Source organism: Phoca vitulina, unplaced genomic scaffold (assembly GCF_004348235.1).
Source record: "Phoca vitulina isolate PV1807 unplaced genomic scaffold, GSC_HSeal_1.0 scaffold31, whole genome shotgun sequence".
Lineage (NCBI taxonomy): Eukaryota > Metazoa > Chordata > Mammalia > Carnivora > Phocidae > Phoca > Phoca vitulina.
Genome location: NW_022589734.1, coordinates 17,572,585 through 17,599,739, shown reverse-complemented (window position 1 = coordinate 17,599,739; position 27,155 = coordinate 17,572,585). Strand labels below are relative to the sequence as shown.

The 27,155-nt window shown below is 42.3% G+C and overlaps 1 protein-coding gene across 5 annotated transcripts in view; it reads left to right on the top strand.

The window, feature by feature from the left end:
* Window positions 1–27,155, top strand: part of KIF13A (kinesin family member 13A) — a 211,714-nt gene that overhangs the window by 107,544 nt on the left and 77,015 nt on the right. For all 5 annotated transcript variants that reach the window (XM_032424921.1, XM_032424918.1, XM_032424919.1 and 2 more), the window contains 6 exons: window positions 3,032–3,092; window positions 19,169–19,261; window positions 20,117–20,297; window positions 22,891–22,978; window positions 24,484–24,618; window positions 25,400–25,512. In XM_032424921.1, the coding sequence (XP_032280812.1) occupies window positions 3,032–3,092; window positions 19,169–19,261; window positions 20,117–20,297; window positions 22,891–22,978; window positions 24,484–24,618; window positions 25,400–25,512 (671 nt within the window). The remainder of the gene's footprint in view (window positions 1–3,031; window positions 3,093–19,168; window positions 19,262–20,116; window positions 20,298–22,890; window positions 22,979–24,483; window positions 24,619–25,399; window positions 25,513–27,155) is intronic.

Sequence of the window (27,155 nt, the reverse complement as noted above, 5' to 3'; positions counted from 1 at the left end):
TCTCCCCGGATCTGCCGCTTGTTGGGTCCCTGCTGGAGGAGCTGTGGCCCGACTGTGCCGCGGATTACGGTTTATAGCAGCCCCGAGCTGAGAGCCCGCGCCTGGGCTCCGTCTCTGCAGCCGGCTTCCCTGCTCCGATACTTGGGAGCTCTGCCGCACGCAGGCACCCCCGGTCTTTCTGTGACCCCGAGGGTCCTGAGACCACACTGTCCCGCGAGGGTTCCACCACCCACTTCGCCACCAGAGTGACGTCCCTCAGCGGAGCAGACTTTTAAAAGTTCCGATTTTGTGCTCCGTGGCTCTATCACTTGCCAGAAGCGGCCGACGGAGGCCCCTCCCCCGCCGTCTATCCTCCCGAATATCGCCTCGGATTCACTTCTCCGCACGTCCTACCTTCCAGAAAGTGGTCGCTTTTCTGTTCAGAGAGTTGTTGCTCTTCTTTTCTTTGATCTCCTGTTGAGTTTGTAGGTGTTCAGAATGGTTTGATCCCTATCCAGCTGAATTCCTGAGAGGAGACGAAATCCAGGTCTCCTACTCCTCCGCCATCTTGCCTGCTCTGCGGGATTTTAACATTTGTCTGAATTTTAGGAGGCAGATGCTTAAAATGAAAATTTTGTTTTCTCCCTTTTTATGAGCAAAACTGACTTTATTAGCTGCTAGAAATGGATGTTGGCACAGAATAGGGAATGATTGTTACTGAGAGGTAGACCCCCAAAATTTGGGGAGGATTCCATTTTATTTCAAGTAGCATAACTGTGACTGTACTTCCCTCGCTTTCTTGCTCTGTGTACAAAGTAGCAAATGGTTAAAAGAAAGTTTTAGGTATGAAACATCAACATATGGGGAATAAATGATATTTCACTGTATATAGCAACTACTAAGAGGAATTCATTGAGACTCTAGAGGAAAACAATGAAGATAATAGAAAAATGGAAAATAGCCTCTCTTGGCCATTTAAAGTAAGGAGAGTTGACTTAGGTCAAAACGAAGGGAAAAATGTCCTGAGAATGGAACTTAAGTGTTATAAGATGCCATTAAAGCTAGGTTGTGGAATCTCCTTACCTGGAAACGTTTGAAAACAAGTCAGATCATCATGTCTCAGGAGAAGTTCAGTGCTGCCTAGAGGCAGGAAGATTAACTGGATTTCGCCTGTGTGGTCTCTCGAGTCACGGGAAAAGCCCTGAAATGCAGTAAATATCCCACACTCTGTTGGTTGAAACTACTGTTCGTTGTAACCTTGGTTACTATAAGACCAGAGTGAATAAGTGTGTATAAGTAGCAAAATTTGAGTTTGGATTTGAGATTGATGATGCAAGTTGTGTACATTGTACGTACCTGCATCGGTTGTTAACAGTGTGCATGCAGGGCTGAAACTCTTCAAAACATAACTTAGTCTTTTTAGGATTTAGAAAGTACCTGCTTTCTTGCAAGGTCTCAGTACCATTAATCATTCAATAAGTAACTATAAATAACTACTGTGAACACTGTAAGATACAAGTATGAATTGGGTATGGTTCCTGCCTTCAAGGAACTTCGTCTTCCAGTGGAGGTAAAACATATGCATGGATCACCTACCCTGATAAATGGAAAACAGGTCACTGGTATAAGAGTGGCAAGAAAAAGGATTAAATAGCATTGTAAGATTTCAGGGAAGAGAGATAATTCCTTTGGATTTAACTGAGAAGTGTTTCCTGGCGGAAAATTGCGTCGAAGCGGGCCTTAAGAAATAGGAAGCATTTTGAAGGGTGTAAATGAAGAGGAGGACAAGGACGGGGTGGCATCGTTCCTCCCATTTCCAGGTACAGACAAGTTCAGTGGAAGCATAAGGAAGCTGGGGGACAGGGGCTGGAAATGCCTTATTGTGGCCAGTATCGAACGCCAGGTCAAAGAGTTTGGGTTCTGTTTGCTCGGTGCTTGTAGTCCCTAGGCAATGATTAAGCACTAGAGGGTTCCTGTCTGTGGGAGGTCTGTAATTTGCTGTTTGGACTGCCAGGGGAAAAGGCTGTAACAGGGAGCCCAGGAAAGGGGCTGCTGAGTCCTCTGAGCCAGAGTTTGCCAAGGGGGTACACCGAGAAACAGGAGTTTCAAGGCATGTTAATAGGTGTTACTCAGGAAAGGGTCTCTTCACTAAAATGAACTGGAGAAATAAAAAATTAAGCATTTAAATGAGTTTCTTTGCTGGATAAATTTTCAGAACCTTTAATATTGAGAATTGCATGGAGGAAACAGGATAAAATGTACAGCATTGGCAACAGAGTTTAATCTTTTTTCATGGACTATCACCTGAAACGACTGTTTCTTGGAGCACACTTTGGGGAGCATTGCCCTGCACATCTGCAAATGATGGCTGGAACATGAGTGGTGGTCATATGCATGGAAGCAGAGATTGGATGAGAATCCCAATGCAGGACGCATCAGCGTCTCCCAATACATAGTGGTCATTCCGTAACTCTACAGAAAATGAATGCACCCAAGAGTGAGTTACTGGTTTGGTAACAAGACTTGGCCCAAGATGGTATGCTGAAGCAAAGAGAGAATGGAGTCCAAGGTGGGAATGTGGGGAGTTTGGAACTTTGGCTATAAATGGTACCATCACAGAAAGCTAGAAGGAGGTGATTAAAATGCAAGTTGATCACTTTCATGTTACTAGCAAAGCCTGGGAATCCAGCCAAGGGCTTCAGCAGATGCGGGAACTGTGGACTTGGGTGAGAAGTCGTTGTTTTGGGGTTGTTTTTTTTTTTTTCTTACTAAATGTATCATTAAAAATATTTTTTTGGTTAAGATGTCTCGTTGTTCCCATTCTGGATAAATAGCAATTTTTGTATGCAACTCACTCTAATACAGTAAGATAACCCAACAGTTTAGTCCGAAAGAAGCTTTAGGATTAATAAAGCATTAAATCTATAGTGTTTTTTTCTAATCAGACAGTAGCAAGAACCCTCATGTTTATCAGCAAATCTTTTTTTTTTTTTTGTAGTCTGATTTACTCATAGAAGTTAATTAATCTTTAATAATTTGTTCTTTCATTCAGGTATTTGCCTTTGATTATTGCTTTTGGTCCATGGATGAATCTAATACTACAAAATATGCTGGTAAGTTGGCTCGCTCTCTTCACTTGATTTTTGGGCCTCAGTCCTCTTCGTCTGTTTTCTTTATTCGGCAGTTCTGTTTTTCCCCATAAAATTCACATTCATTCTTTTCAGTTCTAGCACGTGGCTTTGAGGTCAACAAGATTTGATTTCAGGATCTGTCTGTGCCACTAATTTGCTAAGAAGACATGGACGGGTTTTTTTATTTTTAAGCGCCAGGCTCTTTCCCTGTAAAGGGGGTATTAGTATCTTCAGAGGTGTTCCAACAATTAGAAATACTGGGGCACCATCTCCAGCCAGAAGTGGTAGCTGTTGGGATTATCACATGAAGAAGAGGTTTAATGTGCCATGTTATTCCTTGTCACTGTTTTGGAAATTCACTGTCCATTGATATAAGATGCTGTTGGTTTCCATGGCTCACTCACATCCTGAATGTTCTAGTAGTCACTGGTGATACAAACTACACATTCACAGGGAAACATGACCTCCCAGCCCCACGTTTTGCTAGTGTTCCTTCCTTGAGGCATTGCATCCCTATTCCATTGAACACAGATGACTACTGATTTATTATTTGGTGGGTCTTGGTCCTTCCAAGGAGTTTATCACAATTGCTTTAGCTCAGGAGGGAAGCATTTCTGTTCGTGAAGGAAGTTTGATTACTACTCTTTTGATTGTGTCCCCATTTCCTTAGGTATTTAGTCTTTTTTTTTTTTTAAGATTTTATTTATTTATTTGACAGAGAGAGACACAGCGAGAGAGGGAACACAAACGGGGAGAGGGAGAGAGGGAAGCAGGCCTCCCGCTGAGCAGGGAGCCTGATGCGGGGCTCAATCCCAGGACCCTGGGACCATGACCTGAGTGGAAGGCAGACGCTTAACGACTGAGCCACCTAGGCACCCCATTAGGTATTTAGTCTTTTTTTTTTTTTTAAAGATTTTATTTATTTATTCATAAGCGACAGAGAGGGAGAGAGAGGCAGAGGGAGAAGCAGGCTCCCCACTGAGCAGGGAGCCCGATGCGGGACTCGATCCCAGGACCCTGCTATCATGACCTGAGCCGAAGGCAGACGCTTAACCATCTGAGCCACCCAGGCGCCCTAGGTATTTAGTCTTAATGAATGTTTTCTCCTCATTTCTACTTAGAAGAACATCAGCTGAATGACTTTCTCATTTGCCTTTTAAAAAGAATAGTGAGGGATGGATGGAGAGGATGCAGGCCTTACAAGGCTAGAAAGCAAAAGGAGATCACTTGCTTGTAGGGAATTTTGTTTCCTGACAACGCTTTCCTTGCCACATAAAGCAAACTTGTTGAGAAATTATTCGATATACAATTTTTTCAAAAGTTAATCTGAAACTAGGAAAATTTCTTCTGTTGCTCACAGTGAGTAAATGAGCCTTTCTTTCCAAACATCATTCCTACACCTTTAGCAAATATATTTCTTTGAAGTGAATAAGTACTTCTTAATGTTGGTTGTAGTCAATTTGTCTTTTTAGTGGCCCATTAGCACTTTAGACAATAAATTCTACAGAGTCTAGAACAGTCTGCTTTGAGTGTTAGCCCAGTGTGTATTTTGGTGTTGGGTGTGTGCTTTTGGATTTAAATAAACTACAAAAGTAAACGATTTCCTACTGTAACAGAAACAAATGCTGTGGCTATGCAGAGCTCACTCTTTGTTCAGCTGATGTTATTCAAGATACAGCCAGAGAGATGTTCCTGAAGTAGAACTCTACTCAAGGACTGCTCACCACTTAAAGAGAAAATCTATTCTCCTTGGACTACATGTAGGGTTCTTTATTATATATCCTCCGTCTACCTTCCTCACCCTCTGCTCTGTGACTCCCACCTGGCCCAGGGCTGTTCCTCTTCTATAACCCAGGGAGCCAGCGGGTCTCAGAATGGTTCCTTAAGGATCCATGAAACCCCTACTGTGTGTGCAGCCTCGGAAAGCCCTTGAGAAATCAAAAAGTTGGGTGGAAAGCAAAAGTGTGCATAACAAACAACAGTAAACATTTTGAGATAATATTGAGTTAAACTGTCTGTTTTATAGATTTTGAGTGCTATAGAAAACCCAAGGAAGGGCAAAATCCAGAAGGGCTGAACAGAATTCTGAAGTCTAAACTGAGCTTAGTGTAAACTGATTATTGGTTGACTGATATGGTGCAGCACAGGGGCTACTGCAGTGATGTGGTTAAAATGCTTCAGGGAGGTTGTTTTTCTTTGTCATGTCTTCTAGAATCACATTCTCCCTTATTGTCCACAGAGACCATTGTGGTCTTCTGCACTGTATCAACACATATCCCTGAATATAGGACAAACCTTTTTTTTTTAAGATTTTATTTATTTATTTGAGAGAGAGAGCACAGAGAGAGAAGGAGAAGCAGACTCCCCGCTGAGTAGGGATCCCAATGCAGGACTCATCCCAGGACTTCAAGATCATGACTTGAGCCAAGGGCAGACACCTAGCTGACTGAGCCACCCAGGTGCCCCAGAACAAACTTTTTTTTTTAAATGGGAAATAACTTCATTTAAAGTACAGATAATAAAATTGACATGTGAAACTAAAGATTTCTGGAGCTCTGCGTTACAAATTAGTATGTTCAGAAATTTTAAAAAGATAAAAATGATTTTTAAACTTACTGAGAGCCTAATAAATTTACTACTTTTAATTTGCATGATCACATCAAATAGCATGTTCCATTCAGCCCTGAAATACAGCACTGTCTCGGCTCATAGAGCAATGTCTATTTACAAAACGTGGGGAGAAATTCTTATTCTTTAGACAGACCTATTATTGTGCAAATCCAGTGACCACCTTAGCAAAAAGTAAAATTCTTGCTAGCTATTCTCAGGTTTGTTTGTATCCATTGTAAATAATCTGCCTACTAAGTATATTACTGGTAGATTTGTTGATTGGTTTCATACTAACTTGATTTCCCTTCTCTTCATTAAAAAAGAAGTTGCAATTCCTTCTTAATGGTGAATAGAAACATTAAGATAGAAGCCTTCATTCTCTGATGGGAAATAGAGGAAATGGAAAAGGGGGAGCATGGATTTCCTGAAACCGACCTATTTGTCAGGCTCAGTGAATAATGGCATCATTGATACTGACGAAGAGCTCTCGAGGCGGCTCTCAAAACTTGGGGGGCAGAAGAAGGAGGGGTAGCGGAGAGAGACTTGAAAGCACAGGGATTGAGGGAGCCAAGGGAGGCAGGGCGCTGAGTTTCACGCGGTGTGTCAGAATGTTCCATTTGACTATTTGTTAAAAGTGACTGCAGCACCCTTCGCTCTCAGGCTGTCCCACGTAGAAATACGCAAGTCTGTAGCGTGTTGGATGGCACGCAGCGGGCTGTTGGAGTGCTGGGAGGGAGAATGTGGGCTCCAACGTCAGACCGCCCGGGGAGCCACCGAATCTCACTGCCCCTCTGTTTCCTCACATGTTAAATGAGGATGATAATCATTCTCATCTCCTAGGGTTGATTTGATGACCAAATGACCTGTCCGCGGAAAGTACGTAAGCCACTCACTATTTACTGTCTTTGTCGTGGTCATGTTGTCGCAGTCCTGAGGGTAATAGCGTCAGCTCTGTGGAAAGAGAACGCACTGGAATTGACGAGACTCGGTTTTGCCACCAGCTGCTCACCTTTGGGGATCTGTTTCCTCATCTGTGGGAGGAGGAGACGTGGCCCAGGGTGATCTCAGACCCCCTCTCGCTCTCTGATAAAGCATGAATCAGACACTTTATGTTGGCCACACAGCTGTTGTAGTGGACTTTTCAGAGGCAAGTCAAAGACTTGTTTGTTAAGCGGTTTGAATTGCCTGAATCAGGCTCTGAGACATTTTACATTTTAACTGTATTTATTTCTTACTATAACCTTTGGGTTAGGTAGGCATAATAATGCTTGTCTGGCAGATAATTCTGAGTCTTTAAAGCAAAAATGCTTGTGCCAGGATGAAGAAAACAAAAACAAAACAAGTAACCTGCAAATATGAGGGACCCAAAGCTTGGCATATTTGTACGTAAACTCTCATCTTCCCTGCATGGATCTTCGTACACACAGACGAAGATCCACGTTTAGGACTGTAAAGCTATTGTAGTGAACACTGACCACACTTGAGAGTGTCATACAGATAGTAGACCTTTGTAAATGGTTAAATCACTGCCGATTATAACTGAGGCCTTCTTGATAATGAATCAGTCCATGATTCATCACTGCCTAAAATGTGCCATGTTGGTAAATAACAGTGACTTCCAGTCCCCTTGGTTTCAGTTTCCTTCCTAGTGGGGGAATATTTTTCACAAACCTATTTTTCTATAGATCTTCATGCCAAAAATTAAAACCAATCTGGTGAGGGCCGCCTGGCTGGCTCTGTCGGTAGAGCACGCGAATCTTGATCTTGGGGTTGTAAGTTCGAACCCCATGTTGGGCATAGAGATTACTAAAAAAAATCTGTAACCGACTGAGCCACCCAGGCACCCCAAAAGTAAAATCTTAAACAAACAAACCTGTCTGGGGGTGGCATATCTGGGGATCAGTCCAGACATGAACATTTCCAGGCCCAGAGCTTCTAAACTATTGACTTAGAAATTATATAACAATTTTCACCATATGGCATGTTGCTCAAACTTGCTGAAGCCGTGTGTTTTCAGGCATTGTTAATGCCCTGCAGTTCGGGAGAAAGGTTATATATATGTCTGATTCTTGTTCTGCTCGCGTAGCTTTGTGCTGTGTGCATCTGAGCCGTGAGCTGTTGCTGTGTTTGATTCTGTTCCCATGATGGGACGTTTTATGTGCCCAGAGGTAGAAATAATTTCTCTTTCACGCTTAACGGAAGCAAGATTAGGAACAAGATAAGACATTTGTGCGATTATTGCTAATTGAAAATTTATATTCTAAAAGCCAGCACTAGCCAAAATAGAACCAATATTTTATCAAAGTTCCAAAATACTTGCTTTAGCAAAGTTGGTTCATTCTTCATTATTCAAGTATATAAGAAACACTCAGCAAGTGCCTTGCACAGAATAATTGTGAGCTGTTAGGTTTATCAAAACCATAGATGTTTTCCCTATGGTTACGAGAAGCAGTAGCAGTTGGTTCTTTGAAAAGTTTGGTGAAATGGAGATTCATTATAAATGATGCATGCCATCTTAAAAGACACAAAACAGTCTAAATGCAGAGTTCTTCTAGATTTTTCTTTCTCTTTTATAGTCTTTTGCAAATTGTCATGCCCATCCCAAATTTGACAATTCTTTTAGTGACAGCCTTATCAGGTTGTTCCCTAAGCATCCAACTTCGTTTTCTTAGAACCAGCAACTGTCTTTTTACATTTGTTAATGAAATTATGTAATTAGAGAGAAGTACAATTGACATAAACCAGTTTAGGAGCAAACACAGCTGACCCTTTGTGAGAGCATAGCTCAGCTGGTGGGAGTCCAGAGCATAGCCTCCCAGCTGGGGTGATGTAGGGTTCAGTGGGCGCGCCTCAGTGTACTATGTTATAGATGGAAGAGATACTGGCGAATTCAGAAAATTGGGTAAAAGTGGAGGTCAGTGAAGAAAAACTTTTCTTTCTTCTTTTTTTCTGTTTCTGTATCGCAAGAATCTTTGATGTTTACTTTCAAGTTTACTCATGGTGGGGTTGTATTTGTGTTTGGGTAAAGCGTGCCAAATGCCCACATTGAGACCGTTTGAGTTCACATCACTGCACTCCTCACGGACATTTCCTTGCCCAGTGAGGTCATAGAGACGGGGGGGCCTTGACTTTTCTCTGGGTTAGGCCAGCTTTACTAGTGAGAAAAACTTTCCTGAAATAAATAAGCTAAGCTAATATTGTTAGATTTTTTTAAAAAGAGTGTGTGCATGAGTGTGTGCGTATGTGTGTGTGTAAATGTGAGTGTGTATATAAGTATGCATGTGTGTGTGGATGTATGTATGTTGTGTGTATATTTGACTGTGTGTGCATGTGTGCGTATGTGTGTGTAAATGTGAGTGTATATATAAGTATGCATGTGTGTGTGGATGTATGTTGTGTGTATATTTGACTGTGAGTGTGTGCGTATGTGTGTGTGTAAATGAGTGTGTATATAAGTATGCGTGTGTGTGGATGTATGTTGTGAGTGTGTATGTGTGTGTGCGTATGTGTGTGTGAATGTGAGTGTGTGTATAAGTATGCGTGTGTGTGGATGTATGTATGTTGTGAGTGTGTATATTTGACTGTGAGTGTGTGCGTGAGTGTATGCGTGTGTGTGTGTAAATGTGAGTGTGTATATAAGTATGCATGTGTGTGTGGATGTATGTATGTTGTGAGTGTGTATATTTGACTGAGTGTGTGTGAGTGTGTGGTGAGTGTGGGTGTGTGTAAATGTGAGTTAGTGTGTGTGTACATATGTGTGTATATGTTTACGTGTGAGTGTGTGTGTGTGTGCTTTTCTCTTACTTCTACTCCTAATTTTTTTTAAAGTAGGCTTCATGCCCAGCGTGGGGCTTGAACTCATGACCCTGAGGTCAAGAGCCCCGCGGTCTGTTGACTGAGCCAGCCAGGCGCTCCTCTACTATTTTTTAATCCCACCCAGCCCCACCTTCTTACAGGCTTTCCTTTCTTCATCCCCATCTATTCCTTATTTATTGGCACCCAAAGACATCGTGTAACTTACTGAAGGGTATGTAGAGAGGTGGGTAAGAACCACAGTAGACAACAGACTTGGGAGCACTAGGTTCCCCACACGCTGCTCATCCCTTCACCTGCAGTGGGTCATTTAATTGTCAGAACACCCAATCACGTAGAAACAATTATTGCCCCCATTTTACAGATAAGGAAACTGCTCCGTGGGAGAGAGCTGACAAGCAGTCGTAAATGTGAGTTTTAGGCAGTGACAAGTATGTAAGAAAATGTTATGGATTCTCCTGCAGTCCCAGGCTGTCCTCTCTTCTCTGCCACCCCAAAAGAGCGGCGTTCGGCAATCACGTTGCAGTGCTCTGGCTTGGAAGCCGGTCAGGAATCATTCTGATAGCATTCTCCCTCCTGTCAGATGTTCTCTGGAGTCCCCTTTGGTTTGGGCTTTGTTTTAATCTCCCCTCGAGTGCTGTGAATACTGTGCTCCCCACAGTCCAGAAGGGATGTTGGGGCCGGCGTGTTCCTGTACCACTGAGAACATATTAGACAGAAATGAAGAACACTTACTTTCCCAGCAGATGCTTTATGTGAAAACACCCTGTGGAATAGCTCAAAAGACGTTCTCTATCAGAGTCCTCACAGGCCAGGTGGCTTCTTTGCTTCTTGCATCCTGGGCACCAATATCTGACCCTCTCCTCGGTGAGTCAGCCACCTGACTTGCCAACAAAAAAGGAGCCGAGGTTCACTGCCAGTTCATGACTCGTCCCAGCGCTGTTGCTGGGGTGGAAATGTCCATCTGGGTGAGTCACCGTGTGCCATGCTGCAAGCAAGACTCCCAAACACCGCGACGCTGATCGCCCTTGGACACCACTGTGGAAAGTGGCCCCATGTTCTCCTTTTACCCGCATGGCCCAGGTTCTCAGGATCGTTTTACCAAGCCCCTTAGTGGCAAACTTCTGTAGTTGATTAAAACGTAAATCTAGTGTCACCAGGTCAATCCTGAAAGGCTTCATTTTTGTATCCAAACTCTGTAGTTTTTGGTCATTTAGCTTAACCAAGGTTTAACTTCCCTACATGGGACAGTTTCTGAGTTGCCCTATTTGGGAGAGGGATTTGCTGAAGCCTGGTCCACGTTAGGCATTTCTCCCCACTGCACGTATATGTGGAGAACCTGTCCGGTCTTGCACTGTCCAGGTGCTCTGATTTGGACCTAGGCCACCTGCCAAGCCCAGACTCATCAAAATCACTGAGGCTGTCAGCCCTGCTTAGAGGTAGAAAAACATCCTCACCCAGCAAGCAGACCCAGGAGTCCCACATCACAAATACTGAGCTCAAACATTTTTTTCCCCACTCTAACTCCAAAGAGAAAAGACAGGGAAACAGGAGACTCTATTTACAGTGATAAAAAGTATTGATCGTGTTGAAATCTTGAATGCTTTTCCATGTTCCCGCTTTAGAAGATGAGAAATATTCCATGCATATGTCCTGTCTGACCTTGTATTGCCATGCTTACTGTTTTATTCAGCCATGATCTCTATGTGACTGCCTTGTTTAATGTAGATTTTAAATAAGACGGGTTATGCCTTCCCATTGTGTTCTCCCATTTCTTAGAACACAGCCCCCGTAACTGACCCTGTGCCTCTCTGGTGGTCAGGTATTAGGCATATGAATGGTACGTGCATTTTCTCTTCCATCCCTGGTTGGTGTTCTGCTCAGGGCCCTGCTATGGAGAGAGAATTACCTTGGTTACTCAGTTGCCAACGCACACACGTAACAGCTTTGAGTACGTTGCTGCGGTCCCCAACAGGGACAAGTGATGCACGAGTGTAGAGACTCAGATCTGTATTATATATGTGACTTGGGGTTGGGTGGGTCAGGTGTATAACCTTGGTTGCAGAAATTCCATACAGGGGTCCTCTCTGCTGTTGTGATACTGTATTCCAGATTGCTTTGGGCATGCCTATGTGTTAAGACTTATGCATATAGTTTTGTGTGTGTGTGTGTGTGTGTGTGTGTATGCACAGTTCTAAGCATAAACCCCTATATACAGTTGTAAGCATAAACCCCACAGGGGAAATTGGCATCTTCTTGGTCATGGTTATTAACAAGTGAGGTCAGGTTTGCCCTGTGGATTCCCTGCACCAGACACGTGGAGCTGCCATGTGTAGAAGGATCATGTGCTGAAAAGCCACAAGCCTCTTGGGTTTGACAGTGCTGTGGCTTTGCTTGGTTTGTCTGGGACAGAAGCAAATACTCGTAGATCCTCCTGCTTCCCACACGACTTTTGAACTTTCCCTCTCCGGCTGGTGCGCATTCCCCTAGACAGACAGCTGCTTTCTCTTTGAGGGTGAGGTATGGGCAGGAAACATGTAGGTGAAAATATTGCATCTTTTATGGGCTCCCTGATTCCCACCATCCAACATAAACAGCCCCATTGTTTTGCATAGTGAGCTTCAAAAAGCAGTTGGCAAGTCGTTTTTTTTTCCTATGCTGAAAAAGGAGACCTTTGTGTTTAAAAAATAGAAATGAACAAAGCAGGAAAACGTTAGTCTTTTGGATCAACGAGACTCTCCTTAACAGACCATATAAGGGTCTTCGATATTTAATGTCTTCTCTCTATCACAGAGTGAAGTGTACCCCCATTTGTGTGTCACGGAGAGCTGGTTGTGTTGGGGAGGACGGGAGGCTGTATAGAGTCCCCAGGGCATTTTTGGGCTTTGGTTGACAGTCTGACCCTTTTACAGTGGTTTCCTACCAACCCAGTGATGCCCTTGAAAGTTCCCAAACCGAAGCATTGATTAACCATAACCCCAGCCAAGGAGTTCTACAGCTCAAAGGGCACCAGTTAGAAAAATCAGGGGAAATGTATAGAGGGTGTTTCTATTCACAGTTTTATTGATAGGATTTATTATGTTGTTTTTTGCCCCCTATACCCTTCCAAGATTATGTTACGAAAGAAAAGTAAATATTTTTCCTCCACTGGACAGTATAGGTTGGCATATCTTGTCCCAAATAATACTGTTCTTTTTTCCTCTCCTTACAAGCCCCAACATAACACACAAACACACGTACAGACATACATGTACCCCCAACACACATACATACACCACAACACACACGCACACATACATACCCCAACACAACCCAGCACACGTGCACCACACGTACACCCCAGCACACACACACACGCGTATGCCCAGCACATATATAACCCCATATACACTCAACACACACACACACACGCGTATGCCCAGCACATATATAACCCCTTATACACTCAACACACACACACACACACACGCGTATGCCCAGCACATATATAACCCCATATACACTCAACACACACACATACACCAATACATACAGAACATAACACCCCATCACCATTTTATACCAGTATATTTGGCCAGTAGAATTTTAGAAGTGGGAACTAGAGAAACAGCAGTAAGTGATTCCTTTAAAATCTTTTTCCTAAGAATAGGTGTCTTTTCTTTTATCTTTGAAATTGGATTACCTGACAAAATTGTTGCAAAGGCAAAGGAACTACTTTAAGGAAAAATAATTAGATGTTGATCTCCTTCTCTATACCAAAATTAATTATAGTTGATTAAAGATTTGAGGGATGATATTGTTAATGGATATTAACTAAAATATACTCTAGACTTATACTGGCCAGGCACTGTGGTAAGTGCTTTACCTGTCTTGCCTTGTTAAATCATACCAGCGACCCAGTAAGGTAGCCACTATTATTCCTGACTTACTAATGAAGAAATCCAGAACTTGCCCGAGGTCCCACAGCTGGTAAGGAGCAGAGTTCAGGTTGGAAAATAAAACTGTAAAAAAATAAAAACAACAGAACTAGAGGAAAATACAGGTGAATCCCTATATAATTTGGGGTAATAATAATACAAAAGGATTTTGGAAGCATAAACATATACTGTAGGGAAAAATCACAAAGGAGAAGATGAAAGATTTGAATATGGACAACCAAAAGCTTTTGTATGACAAAAACCAACATGAGACTAAAAAGTAAATGACAGACTAGGAAACAACATTTACAATGTAAAATAGACCAAAGGTTAATATATCCGTAATATGTAATAAGCATTTTTGGGGCACCTGGCTGGCTCAGTCGGAAGAGCATGTGACTCTTGATCTCGGGATTATGAGTTCAAGCCCCATGTTTGGTGTAGAGATTACTTAAATAAGTAAATAAACATAAACGTATGTATGATGAGCATTTTTAAGTAAAAAAAATCAATGACTAAACCAATCAATTTGTAAAAAGAAACATAGGACCCAAATAATCAATTTACTAAAGAATAAATACAAAGCGGGCAATCAACAAAGGAGAGGAAAATTGTAGTTTAGACAAAACCAGGAAGAATGGTAATAGCTGTGTTGTTGAGGGTGCATTGCTAGAAGACACAGTAATTTGAGTTTTTGGAGTTTTGCCTGAAACTTGAAAACAGAAAAGTGCTCAGAGATAAATATGTAAGGATAAATATTGCAGAAAAAAGAAAAAGGAAATAATCTACATATCCATAATAGGGAACTGATTGCATCAGTTAAGCATACAATGGAAAGCTAAGTAGCTAGAAAAAATATTAATGTTGATATAACTTTGTAGAGGTGGCAAAGTGTTCATTATTTCTTATCTTGAAAGAGAATAAATTTCCCTTGAGACATGAAGCCATAGTGATAAAATGTATTGCAGTCTCTCTAGAATCCAGTCTTGCTTAGAATTGTAAAGATACATGAACTTAACAATAGTTCTTTGTGTTTATCCTTTTATAAATTGTGCTTCGAGGTAGTTATTTAAGGATGGAAAGGAGACGAATTCTTTCCAGAAACACAGTATAATTGTTTGCTACTTTTCCATATTCTATTTTGTATTTCCCAGAATTTTTTCCTTTCCTACTTATAACTAAAACTTTATTAAATATGATAAATCTGAAGTATATTCTGTCAAGCATAACTGTAAATATCTAACTAAGAGAACTTGACTTTTTGAAAAGCATATGCATATATTTAATGGAAATCAGAGAGACTAGTTTGGTTTTTTTCTGTCACATATATTTCATTTTAATGTCTGGGAGGTTACTGTGGGTGCCAGGAAAAGTATAATCTGTCATTTTTATCAAAATTATTCAATTAGTAGATACATATTAACACATCTACTCACGTCTACCCCCAGTGCCTTATGTAACCAAGGGTACTCTAGTCTTTAGGGGCTCATTAGAATTTCAAAAACAGTCATACTTTGACCAAAGTATAAACTCTAATGCAATTAAACCTTTTTTTTTTTTAATTTTTATTTTGAAGTGATCTCCACACGCATTGTGGGGCTCGAACTCAAAACCCGAAGATCAAGAGTTGCATGCTCTACCAACTGAGCCAGCCAGACACCCCAAATGTTTCAAGTTAAACAAACAATATTTTGATGCCTCAGTCCTCACTAATGAGGAAGGGGGCCCCCAATTAAATACACTTTAGTCTGAGGACAGCTATGTCAACATATAGGAATAACTCAGGAAGTACAAGTGCCTACTGTTTGACAGGTACTGTGCTAAGATTCAACAACACCTATTTTTAAAGCTCACAGGACATCTGGGAGGCTCAGTCAGTTGGGCATCTGACTCTTGATTTCAGCTCAGGTCATGATCTCAGAGTCGTGAGATCGAGCCCCGCATCAGGCTCCGTGCTAAGTGTAGAGTCTGCTTGAGATTCTCTCTCTCCCTCTCCCGTTGCCCCTCCCCCCTCAGATGAATAAATAAATAAAATCTTTTAAAAAAAGAAACTGGCAATCCAGTGGTAGAGAAAAAAAATGGAAAAAAATAGTGGGGTATAATAAGATCTAGAGTTTGTAAAAACAAACAAACAAAACCACAAAGACCAGACATGGGAGTAACTGACTCCTGGTGTCGTGCAATCTGAGTCACCGATGATGGGTGAACATCTCCTTTAACATTCAAGAGGCAGTACAGACAGACCCAGGCCCTGCCACTCACTGTCTGTGGGATCTTGGACCAATGACTCCCCTTTAGAACCCCAGCCTCCTTACAGATCCCACTGGCCCTGGGGTCTGCAAGGATTCAATGATACAAAATATGTAAAGTGCATTGCTATTGGGGCAGTGGATAAAAATTAATTCTCTTCTTCTTAGTTGCACAAATAATAAAAGTATACAGGTTTAAAAGGTTAATTTATCCGGGCACCTGGGTGGCTCAGTCAGTTAAGCGTCTGACTTCGGCTCAGGTCATGATTACAGGGGTCTGAGATCGAGCCCCGTATCAGGCTCCCTGCTCTCCCTCTCCCTCTGCCCCTCTGCACCCCACCCCCACTTGTACTCTCTCTCTTGCTCACTCTCTCTCAAATAAATAAAATCTTAAAAAAAAAGTAAAAGGTTAATTCATATCCTCTTTAGTATTTGTAGTAATTTAGACATAGGCAAAACCAATTTATTCATGGTATTTTTATATCCTGGAGAATTCTTTAATCATTTGGTTTATTTTTTTTGTGCAATTTTAGTGTATATATCCTATCCTGGAAGGTTTTGTGTTTTTTTTCCCTTGACATGTCATAAACCTATTTCATGTAGCTCTGTAGCATTCATTCTTGGTTTTTTTGACTAATGCTCTTTAGTTTAAAAAACCATTCGTACCAAGGGAAAAAAGAATTGCGATTTTCCTTTAAGAGAATATGGAGGTGCTCCTGGGTGGCTCAGTCAGTTGAGCATCTGACTCTTGGTTTCGGCTCAGGTCATGATCTCAGGGTCGTGAGATCAAGCCTCACATTGGGCTCCACACTCAGCAGGGAGTCTGCTTGGAGCTTCTCTCCCTCTGTCCCTCCCCCCACTCACTCTCTTTCTCTAAAATAAATCTTTAAAAAAAATAAAAATAAAAGAATATGGAGAAAATAATTCCTCATACTTCCATCCTACTCAGCCTCAGGAGGAAAAGCTAGAAGTACTGCATCTCACCCCCTAACATAGGAAGAGAGAGGTTCCTGACTAAGTGGCCATAGGCCTTTGCATGGCCGTGGTCGAGCTCTGACCACAGTGCTCCCTGCAGTCGAGTCCTTCAGTCAACTCAAGTTCTTGCTTTTTTTCAAGTTACTAAATAGGATTGAAATCAAGAGTTACCAGCAGGATGTTTGACCTGGCCAGGTCTTAAAGCATCTTGTCCCCACCCTCACCCCCTTTCTGAGGGGGACTGGTTAACCAGGGTGGAACGATGCCACGAGATGGCTCCGTTTGTCTCCTTGTGCCAAGAAAGCAGTGCCTTCAGCACTGCTGGCGGCACTTGGGTCTGGCTGAGGACCACGGTCGGTTCTCACAAGCCTGAGCGCAGGCCGGGTTTAATCCCTAAATTCTACACTGCAGGGCTCTGCTCCAGATTTAAGGCCTGCCTTTTGGCGTGGGCCTTGGGGGGAGTACACGTGGAATAAGGAAGATCCTTTGAGAAAACGTACAGGAAAAAAGTACTGATATAGTAGATAAAAATTTTGACATTGCCTTATTCTTTTTGGAGTGTGTGTGTGTGTGTGTGTGCACACGCACACACATCTGTAGCTGGTCTTCACAACAAACCTGTGCATTTAGGAGTGGTTACACCCTTTTTAAAAATCCACATATTACGCCAACATGTTCTGAATACCCCTTAGGTACCAGGCTCTGTGCTAAATGTTAGAAGTCAGAATTAGAGAAATAAGGTTATGTAAATCTGTTATTTTTTCTTCCAATTCATTTTTTTCAACTCTAGTGCCCATCAATTGATCTTTCACACTATTTGACATAAGTTTTTTACATTATATGTATACGTTAAAGGTATTGGAACATGACTTTTGTTAAACTCAGCAATGTTTTTGAATTTTAGCATTGTTTACACACACAAGTGTGTTCTATTTGTTTTTTTTTTTTTTTTTACATGGTTTGTAATATTCTAACATAGAAAATAGTCTCATTTTCCTTCTCTACTCCCTTACTAATGGGCATTTAACTTGATTCCAACTTAGAAAGTCAAAATAATGCTGCTGCGAGCATTCTGTTACAGGAGTCCCTTGCGGAATGTCTCGAGGGTGGGTGCCTCTCATTGGCTCCGAGTAGAGGCATATTCTCTCTCTTCTAGGTGCTGTCAGGTTTTCTTCAAGTGGCTGCATTATTTGAAAATGCCTGTATTTCCTCAGTCTAGCTGTATTGTTGCCACAATTTTATGTTTTGCCAACCTAATGGTTGGAGACATTACTTGTTTTGTGCTTACACATCTCTGAGAGTCCCACTGTGCAGCCGCATGTCCCGGTGTAACAAGAGACTGCCAGAATTAGGTCCAGCTTTGCATAAAGGAAACAGTACACCTGAAAGCTTACGTTATGTTGCGTTATTTCCAAATGTAAAAGCAATTGTCGTGTAAGATTAAAAAATAAAAAGTTCATTGGACTCATTTTTTCAACATTTATTAAGCGTTTTGTGCCAGGCCCGAGGATTACAAAGATAAACAGATTATAGTCTCTGACCTCAATCAGGGGGTTCTCATTCCAGTGGAGGGAAGAGGTACTTAAACCAGTAGTTTTGGCAAATACCGTAATCGTGAAAGTTGGGGGCTATGAGAACACAGAGGAAGGAGAATACCATTTTAATTCTCTTAATGATGGGGAATGCATGTTAGAAAGTCAGAAATTTCAAAGGGTAGTAAATGCCACCTTAACTGTTTAAAAAGATTTTTACACCTGGGGCGCCTGCGTGGCTCTGTCGTTTGGGTGTCCAACTCTTGATCTCCATTCAGGTCTTGATCTCAGGATTGTGGGTTCGGGCCCCACATTGGGTGTGGAGCCTACTTTAAAAAAAAAAAAAGAAAAAGATTTTCACAGATGCTACTGGCTATGTAGTACATGACCGAAGACCCCCACGAGCTGCCGTGAGCTGTAGACAGGCTCACAGAAGAGAACTTGTCCTCGAACCCAGCATGGGAACCGGGGTAGAGGTGCCTATGCTCCACACATCACCTCCTCCAGCAGCGAACGGTTTCTCAGCATTTGGCATGCACTTAGCGTTGTGCTAGGTGCTTACATGTACCAAGATGAGTCTGACAACGTTCCTGCTCAGTGCAAGCTCAGAATCCAGATGGGGAGATAAGACCATTTATGTTTAATGATATTTTAATACCAGCTCATGAGAAGAAGCTGAACAGAATTTAAACGATCCTTCTGTATGGCCCACTGACCATGGAAAGGAAACTTTTATGCCTAGAGAAGTGTCTGAGAGGGAAAGAATGAGTAGAATCATGAACTGATCCAGGAACTGAGCTCTTAACACATAGCCCTACACATAGTAGGCACACAGTACACTTTTAACATCTTTGGATTGAGAGAATGTTGTTACTAACTGGGGCTCAGTTATTAATCCAAACATAACCAAGAAAAATCATTCTTTTCTTTTGTAATTTTTTATTTTTTGTTTTGGTTTTTAGGTCAAGAAGTGGTTTTCAAGTGCCTTGGGGAAGGAATTCTTGAAAAAGCCTTTCAGGGGTATAATGCTTGTATTTTTGCATATGGACAGACAGGTAAGTAGCTGCTTTTATTTATAGCCAATGACATTAAATATGCATTTCTTAAAGTCTAGAAATAGAAAACACTTTGGGAAGTGATGGAAACATGCTTTCTGACTTTGTGGGTTTTGCTGAATTAGATGATCAAAAGTAACCCTCTTTTTGAAGGTTCAACAATTTTGATAATTGAGTAATTGAGCAAAGCTAGTTTCAAACTATTAAATGTCATTTTCCTAAATTATAGCTTTAACCTGTATTTGAAATAGAAAAATAATTACCAGTTTCTCAGTATAAAGGTTATAGTAAAAAGCCATAGAACAACTCTTGGTATCATCCTATGTGGAGGACCTTCCCTGGGACACAGGAGTGCTAATGGATTATTAAACCGAGACTGTGGGGCAGGTGCTTGGAACGTGCAGAGCAGAAGTTCGCTAGGGGCTCAGCCGTTAACACTGCTTCAGCAAGAAAGTTAGAATAAGTCCCACTAATACTGCCTGTTGTCCCATCACAGGACAGCTATGAGACTCAGACAAGAGAACACGTATCAAAGCATTTTCACAAACATAAAATATTGTGGGGGTAAAGTACTGTCTGTGTTACTCAATAATGTATAGTTGACGTTCACTATACATACTTCTCAAGATTACATATTCATAGTGGTTCTATTTGTAGGCATCCCTCCATCAAGCTGGAGGTTGTGAGCGTTACAGAAAGAATAGTAGCCTTGCTGTCCAGGGGCATGGGCGTGAGGCTGCGTTTGCCGCTTCTGCTCTGTGACCCTGGCAGATAAATGTAGAGACCTCGTCATGTGGAAGCATTATGTTTCACTCCCTCTGTGGTCCTCCTTCCTTTCTGCTTGCTCTTCTTCAGGTTCAGGAAAATCCTTCTCCATGATGGGCAGTGCTGAGCAGCTGGGCCTTATTCCAAGGCTCTGCTGTGCTTTATTTAAAAGGATCTCTCTAGAGCAAAATGAGTCACAGACCTTTAAAGTCGAAGTATCCTATATGGAAATTTATAATGAGAAAGTTCGGGATCTTTTAGACCCCAAAGGGTAAGTTAGTGATTGAAATTAAGCTTGTCATGGGAGTAATAATTGTAAATGATCCTTAAGTTAAAACTGCAAGTGAATATATTTATTTGGTCACTACTGTGGTTTCAGTTCATTCACTGAGAAGTCATCTGCTTCTCAAAGCCTACTGGTATACCCAGTATGTATGGTTGATTCTGTATTCATGTGTAAAGTTGCTTACGTATGCCATTTAAAAAGATATTTTTACTATCGGTATTATTTTTGCTACCATGGCTTGTTCATAAAAATTGAGTTAAGAATGACGCAGTGGTCCTCCGATTCATGTTGGAAGGCAGCAGCTCTACATTGGAGGTAAGTGCTGGAACCAGCCTGGACAAGCATTCTCTTCCTGGGCTGTGCGCTGGAATCATGTTGGGGGGCTTTTGAAGCATACACTGGCCTGAGCCCCACCCATTGAGACCATGATTCCGTGGCCCCAAGGGGAATCCCAAGCATGGGTATTTTTTAAAAACTAGGTGATAAAAACCAGATGAGTTTGATTCATAAAAAAATTTTTTTGCTGATTTAAAAATAATACATACTCATAGAAAATTTAGAAAATAGGCAAAGTATAAGAAGAAATAAAAATGACCTATAATCCCACCATTCAAAAATAACCATTGTTAATACTTTGGTGTATTTTGATCCTGTGTTTCAAGTCTCCAGGAGGCGGGGGGAGTGTTGAGCTCATTCTCTAAATTCAATTCAGTATCCTGAATTATTTTTAAATGCTTTTAGCAGCTGGTAATCAAGGGTATCATCATAAGATCGGAATTGTAGGTGATAAGGAAGTGAACCAATCATAGGAAATGTTTATATTGACTTTAAAGTTATTAACTATTTGCATATGAAAGAACATTTATAATACATGTAAGATACAAAGAATAATAAAATTGACCGTCCTACTTATCATTTGGCTTAATAAATGGAACATGACCAATATTTTGGAACCCCTTTATGATTCTCTTGGATTCCATTCCATTCCCTACCCTCTCCAAGGTAACCACAATGATGAATTTTACATTTCTCATTATCTTCATCCTCCTTAGAGTTTACACAGAATTTTGCACAATTTTAAACTTTGTGTAAGGGAGATCATAATATATATGTCCTTTGTTGACTTGCTGTTTTCTTCTTAATGATTCACTCATTCTGATACATGAAGTAATAATGCATTCACTTTTACTGCTCTTTGGTGTTTCATTGTATGATTATACCATAGTCTATCTCATCTGCTATCACTTGTGTGGTTTCTACTTTTTACTGCTACAGTGCTACTCTGAGCATTCTTGTACAGTTCTCTGGGTGTGCAAATGTAGGAGTTCCTAGGGAATACATCTGGGGTGGACCTGTGGGCAACAGGATACTGAATTTTTGGCGTTAGGAGGTCCTGCCTAATTGTCTTTCAAAGGACTCGTACCAGTTCACAGCCCACCAGCAGTGTACAAGAATGCCCTGTGTGAGACACCATCACAGGCACTTGATACTGTGCTAGGTTACTTTTTCTGGCTCCAGAATAGCATTCAAGAATCTCTGGTTGTGCAAGGCGAGTGAGTAGAGTCTCAGATCCGTGTGCATCCCGCTAGCTCTCTTGAAGATGTGCATTTGATCTGCCCCCATTTAGAGTACACAGAATTGCTTGTTGTCACATTGAATTCTTCATCAGTAAAGGCAGTAAAACCTACTTTGTAGGTTACTGTAAGATTAAATGGGATAACTAAAAAGTTCTTAGGGAACAGTGCCATGACTTTGGGAAGCACTCAGTGATCCTTAGTTCCGTTTTTCCACACTTAAGTGATGCCAAACATCGACACTTGATTTGAAAGGTGATCAATATCTGATGCAATGGAAAAGGTGACAAATGCAATATACTCATAATATATATAGATTTGCTTTTAATCTCAATATGTGTTGATAAGCTTTAAATGGGTCCCAAACCAGGTTTGTCATTTAAAAATTTTAAGAAGTCTTAAAGTGTTCACCAGCAGAGCCAATTCTAAATATAGGATAAATATCAGTAACTGCAAACAATTGCTTTCCTGCTCTATCACTTTCTGTATAAAATTGTTAGCATAGAAGCAGCATAAATCAGTTCAGCCTTAAAGATGCAAATTAAAATACTTTAATATTGTTCACTACTTGATCAAAACCTTTAGACATGATTTACTGAAACTGGGAGTGTGCTTGTGTATGAAATAATCTTAAGGTTAAATTTAATTCTGCATGTTCTTTCCTTTGTTTTCTTTCCTTCTTCTTTTTTTTTTTTTCCTCCTGTTAAAACTGAAGTTCATCGACTAAAGCAAGCAAGTTAGCTTACCCTCGAATTCTGTGTGCTGGCTGTTTAGTTTGGGAGTAGAGATAGAATGTTTTAAATAGTAAGTTACTTTAAATAGAAATCAGAGTATAAAAGACATTCCTCATAAGGAATGCTGTTTTCCTAATCCAAATAAAGTAGCTTTTAGAATATTTTTTGATCATTAAAAAAATTGCAACCTTAGTTTTTGAGTACCTAAAAAGAAAGAAAAGCTTCCCAGTTTGGTCTGATTCATTCATTCCTATTTCCTTCCTCCCAAAGGAATAGACAGTCTCTTAAAGTTCGAGAGCATAAAGTTTTGGGACCATATGTAGACGGTTTATCCCAGCTGGCTGTCACTAGTTTTGAGGTAAGTGTCATTAAAAAAAAAAAAGTCAGTAAACTGAAATGTGTAGGTAATGTTGAGTGTATTTTTATGTGTGTGCTTCGTAGCATATTGGTACCATGCATGGTCCAGAAACCCGGTAGCAACACACCCTACACGGAAAGAAAGGGCTTCAGCCTGCTTTGTCGTGAAGGCGACACACCCTACACGGAAAGAAAGGGCTTCAGCCTACTTTGTCGTGAAGGCGTGATGGTGCAGCCAAGAGGCTCACCAGTGTGAACTGCTGAGTATTTTCTTTCATGCCACCTTGTTGAAACTCTTCTCCCCAAGGTTGTCAGTGACGTCCTTCTAGAGAAACCTGGACGCACATAAGCAGCGTTGGGTAATCCATTCATTCCCTTCCTGCTGACAGGATCTTCTGTGCTCATTTCCATTATTTTCAGTCTTCTGGTTCTATTTTTCTGAGTCGCTCCTCTCTCCACTGACGGACCCGTCTCCTTTTCCTGCTCCTTGACTTGTATGCCTTTTTACATCCCAACTTGATGTTTTAGCCTTACTTCTATTGTCATTGCTTCAGAAACCCCCCAAAACGGCCCACTCTGTGTTGCTGGAGAATGCTGGCCCAAGAGTGCGTGAAGCCGTCCTCTGCCTAGTCATTCTCTCTGGGGCTTGTGGCCGTCCCACCATCCCCTCCGACTCAGTATGACAAAAATTAATCTGTGAGCTAACTCCCCCCGGCCATTTAGATGAAGACATTTTTAGTATCACTCAAATGAGAAACAGAGTACAGCCATCACTTTAAAAGCACCTAGATTCTGAAATGAAGGGAAACCTCTCTGGTGTAAAGGTGCTAAAAGTCAGCACCTTTGCTCAGGTGTGTGGCTCACAGCTTAGTGTGGTCGGGGTCCGTGTTCATCTCACCCTATTAGTAAGAGCCAAGGAGCTTGTGATTTGCATCCCCGCTCTGCCTTACTAGATGTGGGAGAAGTTACTTGAGCTCTGTGAACGTCCGTGTTCTGTGGGTAACATCAGGGGAATACTTGTTTATTATAAAGTTCATGCATCTGACATGTGTAAGAGCCCGTGGGTTCTAGGTGTTCAAAGATGAATAAGGAGCGTTCCCTGCCGAGGCGGCGACATAAACAAGAGGTCGATAGCTCTGTAGAGTCGTTAAGCACAGGAGAGTTACAATCACCTAAGGTCACTACCTTATAGTGAGTTTCTAGAGTGCTCCATAAACGTTAGCTCCTTTCTCCCCCAGGAACTTGCAAAGGGAAAAAAGAGGCGCCAAACAGAGAAAGGGGACAATTGCGGGATGGCCAGAATGGGGGGAACATTTCATATTCCGGAAGGCGGTGAGAGAGGTGGAGGCTCACCCGCTTCGCCACGGAAGGCAGACGGGGGGGGCGGTCCTTACGGGGGGGCGGGGCCGAGCACGTCCCGGGCTTGTAATTAATCCGTGCACCTGCGGGGCAGGACTGCATTCCCGTGTTTGCGCTTATCCTGTGTTCCTTCTGCTTTGCTTGTAGGATATTGAGTCATTGATGTCTGAGGGAAATAAGTCTCGGACGGTAGCTGCGACCAACATGAATGAGGAAAGCAGCCGCTCCCATGCTGTGTTCAACATCGTAATCACACAGACACTTTATGACCTGCAGTCCGGGGTGAGGGCCTGGGGAGAGCCTTCAGTGCAGGAAGAGAACGCAAATACCCTGCAGGGGTGAAGGGTTTCATGGGTGGATTTTATGCTGGCTTTGCTGCTTACTAAATAAGCTACTTTACTTAAATCGTTCAATTTATCAGGTCTTCCTTTATATATAACTTTTTTTTTTAAATTGGGTTTCTTGTGTAAACTCCCTGAACAGCATGATGATGTCACCATACAGCTTTTAATATGTATCCTTTCATCCCGAAATTCCCCTAAAAACAACGGAGTCTACCTCATAGCCATTAAGGGCTATTAAGGAGGAAACCACAACATTTAGCCTAAAGAACACTTTTTCAAAAGAAGAGGCATTTGACCTGAATATGCAGGAATCCTCACGTGTTTCCTCAGAGGCACAGAAAATCCCCGGCTCTCTGACCGCATCCTGGAAAGCTGAGCGGGCTTGCTGCCCAGCTACAAAGCAGACGCGCACCGGTCCGGATTGGACTGTGATGGGGCGCCTGGCTGACCCAGGTAGACGAGCATGTGACTCTTAATCTCAGGGTCGTGAGTTCGAGCCCCACTTGGGTGTAGAGATGACTTGAACGAATAAAACTTCAAAAAAGTAAAAATTAAAAAAAATAAATTTGACCATGAAATCGCGAGTCCACCTAGCTCCTCCGCTGCCCTATTGTGGGGGCAGGGCTACTCCGGCTGCCCTCAGTTACCGTGCAGACGTCGGCGTGGACGTGTGCATTTGCACTCACGTGTGTTGTTTCTCTCTTGTTCCCTGCACCCAGAACTCGGGAGAGAAGGTCAGTAAGGTCAGCCTGGTGGACCTGGCGGGTAGTGAAAGAGTGTCCAAAACAGGAGCTGCGGGAGAGCGACTCAAAGAAGGCAGCAACATTAACAAGTAAGGTGGCCGTGGGCTCAGGTGCCACACTGCAGCCGCACACCCAGCTTCCCCTGTGTCCGGGGGTGGGGAGCGGGGCTTGTGGCCCTGGAAGGGAGCGGATGGTTCTGGTGGCAGGTGCTTCTGAGTCTGTGTAGCTTTAGTAAATGGAGTTGAAGAAAACCAACAGCCCTACCTCTCCTGAAATGCATGAGGTTTGTGTGAAGCTACGCGTTGCAGCCCTGTGCGTGTCATCATCATGTCTAATGTAATCTCAGGTACATGCCAGTCACAGCCCTTGTCACTCAAATCATATCTTAAATTCACCTGAGAAGCTTGCTCTGAAAAGAAAACCTGCTTTGACTCCCTTTGTACAGCTGATACTGTTTAAACATCAGTGCCTAACAGAATTGAACAGTTGCTGGATCGCTGCCACACTGAAATCTCACATTGTGCCTTGGGAGCCTGCGGTGCGCCCAGTGCTGTCCTGGGGGCTGGAAGAGAGCGGGGTGGTACGGGCTGTGTAGGAGTTTGCCAGGCAGACAAAGGAGATGCCGGCAACGGGCACAGAGGGCACAGCAAACGCACAGACAAGTGGAGGACTTGTTCTTTTCAGTAATGCAGTATCCCAGGACGGCTCCTGCCATACCAGAGGGGTGTTTGCTTTCCCGCTCAAGAGGGAGCAGAGTTTGTGTTTAAGAGTGTGAAGTGTCAAGTCAGACTGCCAGAGTTTCGTCCTTCCCTTCACCTCTCTGTGCTTTCTTTTTCTCATCTGTAAATGGGGATCATAACAGTCCCTACTTCATAGACTTGTTGGAGCTTACGTGCCCAGGATGCGCTTTGAACAATGCCTGGCTCGAACTGTGCACTGAATCAGTATTAATTGCTGTAGCTAATATTTTTATAATCTGTGCAGATAGCATGATCATTATCATTATTCCAAGCTCAGCAGAAAGCAGTTGAGTTTGTACTTGTAACATCTCTCTGTTGAGACATAATAACTTGGGTTTCGTTTAGGACAGAAGGTGACAAGAGGCAGTCTATGCAGGAACGTGTTTGTGCAGCTTGCATTTTAAAATGACGCGAGCACATTATAATTTTAGTGTGCTGAAGTTTAAAATTAGAAGGGAAATATCACCCCCTCTATCAGCTGGACACAACAGCACTCACCGCAGAGACTGCTGCTTTAGGGAGTTAATCTTCCAGTCATCCTGTCTCCTGCTCTAATAACAAAGGGCTTGGCTGTATTTCATGACCAAGCACTGTAGGAGCGCAGGCCGGCACCGCAGCTCGGCCCTCCACAGTGAGCTCAAGGGCGGGGATGGGAAAGCAGAAATGGGGGTATGAGGGAGCAGGTATCAACGAAAAGATTGTCACCTGTCCGGGGAGATGTGTTTACTGGTGCTAAGCCATGCCAGCCCTTTGCCTTCTGGCTGGGCTTGTGGGAAAACACTAGGAGTTCTGTGCCGAGAATTTGTGAGAATGTAGAGTACGGCTGGCTTTGCTGTGTAATGATCGCTAACTTCTGCTGACCTCTTAGTGTGTTCTGGGTGCTGTTCTGAATGCTCCATATGGAATCACTCGTCTGATCCTCACACCAGCATTGGGGGGGGGGGTCTGTTATCCCTATTTTACAGAAGAGGAAACCAAGACAGAGAGGGGGT